This window comes from Littorina saxatilis, linkage group LG1, assembly GCF_037325665.1.
Source record: "Littorina saxatilis isolate snail1 linkage group LG1, US_GU_Lsax_2.0, whole genome shotgun sequence".
Taxonomy (NCBI): Eukaryota; Metazoa; Mollusca; class Gastropoda; order Littorinimorpha; family Littorinidae; genus Littorina; species Littorina saxatilis.
Window position 1 is genome coordinate 83,699,092 of NC_090245.1, and position 5,106 is coordinate 83,704,197.

Genomic DNA, 5,106 nt, shown 5'->3' on the forward strand with positions numbered 1-5,106 from the left:
CATAGAAAAACTAATTGCTCTGGATACAAACTGAGGGGGGTTGTTGTCAATATGTAACTAAACCACATATTTCAGCCTTCAGTTTATCGATTATGTAAGTCCTAGTAGCAAGGTTGTTTGAGTATGTATCTTTTTTTTTTTAAACTTGTGTACAGGAGCTCCTTCGCGGTGTTTTGCACCACATCACAGGAGACCATGAGTGGGCCCTTGGATGCTGCCAGCATGGTGAGCTGTCTGACAGTGACAGAAACAAACCTTGGCTGGACGCCAGAGAGGACAGCGATACCATCAAGGAACTGGCCAACATTCTCCTGCACCCTCGCCTTCTCAGTAAAGTGAAACACTACTTGAACTTCCGGTGAGTTGTTTTCGTTTAAGGTGGAATCTTTTTATTACATTTAGTCTAGTTTGGACAAAATATTTTTCATGTAGACGATTTTTAGATAACCAGAATTTGGCTATTGACTGGGAATCGAGAAGAGGGTGATAGTATTTGCATTAACATGTGATTTGTCCGTGTGTAAAGAATAAACCTGGGCTATCAAGTTATTAAAAACAGCATCAGAACACAGATAAAGTGAGCATAGCATGTTCAGTTTGGTATGGTAACAATACTGATAGCAGTAGTATGAACTTAGACCCATGATATCTGACATCTGTGCATTATGACAACACAGGAGCACAGCTGACCTGGAGGTGTTTCACCAGCACATACTCATGTATTGTGCTAAGAGGTATGCTTACACGCCTCCAGTGTACAGGATCAGGAATGTCCTTGCTGCTCTGGACCACAACTTCCATTTGGGGAGGAGTGTGAAAACAAAATCAGATGGACAAATCCAGTAAGATATATATTAAAATGGTGTTGTTTTGTCATTATTTTGCTGTTTTTATGTTGTTTCAATTGTTTGTTTCTTGTTACGGGTTATTGTGTTCTTGGTTACTTCAGCACACATACCAACATACACTGTCCACATCAATAGACACAAACAAGCTGATGGTATCCCTTTTTATTCCCTTTTTTCTGCATGAAAAGAAATCATAGAAATTTAATCACATATTCTTACTCCAATTCTTATCAATGCATTGACTTTAGTCCCACATGCTAGATGTCGAAAAACCTCTCAAATTACCTGCCCTTAGAAGGGTGGTAACCAAGCTAAAAGCGACGCCATAGCCGTTGCTATGGCCTGACCTTGCTCGGTTACCCATAACACCCTGCGCACCACGCGAGCGCCAGCATCCGTCATAATCATTCTCGACTTTCGACAACACACGGTGGACGTGTCCGAATTTCGCTCTCACTTTTGGCCTTCACATGCCTGCTCGTCCGTGAGACTGGCCGGTTCTTGGGGGTCTACCTGTCCGTCTACCTTTTGGTGAGATCTTTCCTTTTTACGTTTGGATATAAATGTTGTTAGCTTTGTTCTGAACACGCACGCAGATATTTTTGTTCTGGGTGACTGTTTTTCGCCGGTCTTAAAATGGCCGACAACAAAGCTAAACTTGGCGCGAGACTGGAAGGTTGCAAGGCTCTTAGCCTGGTTTAGAAAACTATACCTAAGAGTAGCCTAAGAACTTTGATTTGCCTATTATGCGGGTCGTAGATCCGTCAAACAGCATTTCTTTTTATGTTCCTATCCCTCCTAGGGCGGGTTCAGTTCTTTCACAGCTCGCTTCCCCTGTTGGGGTTAATCAGCCTTTAGGCTCATTATAGACTTTTTGTTGGATCGTCGTCGGTGCGACTGATAGGGTGGGGGGTGGCCGTGTGGCTATTCTTTCCCCTTTCTCTGAGTAAGAGGAATCAGTCAATGTCCTCCTTTTGGGGGGACTTAACGATGTTTTGGTCTGTATTCTCAGCTGTTTCAGGCGCGATCGGCGGTTCCCGCCTTCCCGTTCGTCAGCTTCGCACTGTGGTCAAGTGCAAATGGCCTGTTCGGTTCAGCCCGTTTTTTGCCTCTGGTGGCTCTGGGCTGTTCTCGAGCACCCCTTCCTTTTAGGAGGGGGGGCCTGCTCCCTGCCTGCGTCTAACCACTCTGATTACCGCCGGTACTTCGCAGTGTGTTACGCAGCCCCCCGCCAATGGGGGGGGATAGGGGGGGCGCTCCTGCTTCGCACCGTCGCCTGGTGCGAACGGCCAGTTCGGTTCAGTCCTTTCTGCCACGGGTAGACTGGGTTGTTCGCGAGCACTCTCTCCTTTAGGAGAGGGGGCCAGCTCCCCGCCTGCGTTGGCCGCTCGGCTTGCTTTAAAAACAGCACTGCTGGGTCGGTCATGCAGCCCCCTTACCGTGAGGAAGGGGGAGTGGGGGGGCACGGTAAGTCACGACCTGGGCTTGTCCCACTCTGCCCTTTGCGGGCAGGGGGCCGTGTTAGCTTCCCACCCTTTCCCGCCCCCCGGGCGAGTTCGGGTGGCGGCTTTCCAGGCTACGTTACATACCCCTCCTCTGCTCCATTTGGGGCAGGGTGGGGGGGTATCAGTGGCTCACTCTTTCCCGCCCACCGGGCAGGATCGGGTGGGCGCTGGAGCAGCGTTCCACCCTTTCCCTCCCTCTGGGTTGGACGGGGTGGGCGCTGTTGGACTGTCTACACATTCTGATTCTGATTCTGATTCTGATTCAGTCTGTGCCTCTATTGTCCTGGCCCGACAATCGCTCTCCTCCCCTATCGGGGTGTGTGGGCGGTGGGCTATAGGACTACAGCAGGTGGACGGAGGGGGGTCGGCCGTGTTTCGGTTCGTCTCTCTCCGTCGCTCTTACTGCTTTGACGAGCCACCCTCCTCCCCATCTGGGGCGTGGCTTGGCTCAGGCCTTTCTACACAGCGGGGGTACTTTGTACGGCTTTCCAGGCTACGGTACATACCCCTTCTCTGCTCCATTTGGGACAGGTGGCTGTGTTTTAGCTGCCTGCGCTTGTCGCGGGTAGCGGTCGTGATAATGGGCGCTGTTGGACTGTCTTCACAGTCTGTGCCTCTATTGTCCTGGCCTGACAATCGCTCTCCTCCCCTTTCGGGGTGGGTGGGCGGTGGGCTATAGGACTACGGCAGGCGGACGGGGGAGGGGTCGGCCGTTTTTCGGTTCGTCTCTCTCCGTCGCCCCCCTCCTCATCTGGGGCGTGGCTTGGCTCAGGCCTTTCTACACAGCGGGGGTGCTATGTACGGCTTTTCAGGCTACGGTACATACTCCTTCTCTGCTCCGTTTGGGGCAGGTGACTGTGTTAGCTGCCCGCGCTTGTCGCGGGTAGCTGTCGCGAAACAATGAGCTTGACTCTCTTTTGTTCTCGGCAGGGTGTCTCGCACAGTGGTCAGGGAACAATGAGCTTTGCTTCGTTTTGTTCTCTGCACGGGCTGTGCCGGCTGTCCACCTGTGACAGGCGGAGACAGAAAATTCTCTTTCTCTCCAGTCTCCCATTCTTTGTATTCACAATGGTCTGCGGGGACTCGGCTATAGTATCGCCTGGCCGGTGGTCTTTGTCCTTAGCCAGCTTTGGTCACCCCCCCTCCCAGGGGTGGGTGAGTGATAGGGCTACTTGACTTCGGCAGGTGGACGAGTGAGGATCGGCCGTTTACGGCCGTTTCTCTGCTTCAGTCTTTACCCCTTCTAGGGGTTACGGCTTTGCTGGATCACCCCCCTCCCCACTTGGGGTGAGTGGTGGTTCAAACCAGGTAGTCTGGTTCTTAGCTCTGGGATGCTTCTCTCGCACAGCGGGTGGGGTAAGACGCGCCGGTCCCGGCATTGTCTTGTTTCCCCACTCTCTCTCTCCTTCTCGGCAGGGAGCTGTGCCAGTTACCAACCCCTCTTCCCCCCACCTCTTGTTCAGGTGGGCGGTTTGGGTCGGCGGTCAGAGACTGATCACGCTTTTCATTCACACTCTTGGCTGTGTTATCGGCACGAGTATTTAGTGCGCGACCTCCCCTGTCTCCCCTCCTTTTGTGTTTTACACAGCTGGTGGTTAGATTTCGGACTCCTTGTTTGAGGAGGGGGAGGGTATAGGGTTGCCTGCTGGTTGTAGGCTTCCCATACGTAGAGCGGCTGCTGTTGCAGTTTACTTTGTCCCGGATAGGTTGGGGGTGTCTCTCTTCCTGCCTCTTCCGGGATGACTTTGGGCTTTTACAGGCTTTCTCGCACTTGTTTCATTTGCTGAGTCTCCGGGGATTGCCTACCACTTGCCACACGTTTTGGCTTGATCCGCATCTTGGGATAGTGGTCTTCAGCCTACACCTTTCCCGCTGCTTCTTACGCAGGGGACTGCTGGCTTCGGGGTTTCAGGCTGCTTCGTCCTCACTTTTAGTGCGGAAGAAGATAGCAGGGAATTTTCAGGCTCAGGGTCTGATCCGGTCTTTTTTATTGCCAGGGGCTAGTTTCCTGGCTTCGCTTACAGACCACAGGGAACAGGGGGTTTTCATGATGCTACCCCTCCCTCTCCTCTCTGGAGGAGTTAGGATGACATGGTTTGGAGTTTTCTGCTTTGGCTCAGACTCTCTTCTCGATGCATCAGAGCCACAACCATGTATCTCCAAAATGGACGTTCTTATAAATCTGTGATTGAAGTTTTGATGCTGAGGAAAAAATATGTACTTTAACCCAATGCCCCCTGACAAAAAAATGGCAGGCAGCCTTCTTAATCCTGAGCAAAGGGAAACTACTCCGCACAACATGCACACATACAAAACAAAACAATTCATGTAAAATCATAGAGTACTCACATTTATATAGAAGATGGCAGAATAACTCGAGAATACACTATAGTTTCATATGCAAGTATGTTCTGTCCACTTCCGATGTAATAAATGTTGTTTAAAAAAAACAATCCAGCAAGTGTTCTTCAAAAACGTCCAACGTGTCAGCCTTCAGTCCTCATTTACACCAATATATGTTGAAACTCCCAGAAAAATCCTCCCGAAAGTCCTGTTGTCGAATAACAACACCCAGATCGATGTCAAGACTCATCCCCTTTCACCTCTTCAAGTAGAAAACCTTCAAAAGGCGTGTCAGAATCGTCATCTGAGTTCCCCATGATCGAACACCATACTTCCAAACCTTCATTCAACGCCATTATGTCAGCCAAAAAAATCTCAAACTTTGAAAATTCACAGCGAACACACTATCG

General features: G+C 50.5%; 1 protein-coding gene across 2 annotated transcripts in view; it reads left to right on the top strand.

Annotated features, from left to right (window-relative positions):
* LOC138981806 (uncharacterized) overlaps window positions 1–1,240 on the top strand; it is a 3,814-nt gene extending 2,574 nt beyond the window's left edge. Inside the window, exons 4-5 of one of the 2 annotated variants that reach the window (XM_070354895.1) lie at window positions 156–358; window positions 678–1,240. In XM_070354895.1, the coding sequence (XP_070210996.1) occupies window positions 156–358; window positions 678–846 (372 nt within the window). In that variant the 3' untranslated portion in view covers window positions 847–1,240. Of the gene's footprint in view, window positions 1–155; window positions 359–677 lie in introns of those variants that run through there. The other variant, XM_070354887.1, reaches the window with a different exon arrangement.
* The last annotated feature ends 3,866 nt before the right edge of the window (window positions 1,241–5,106 follow it).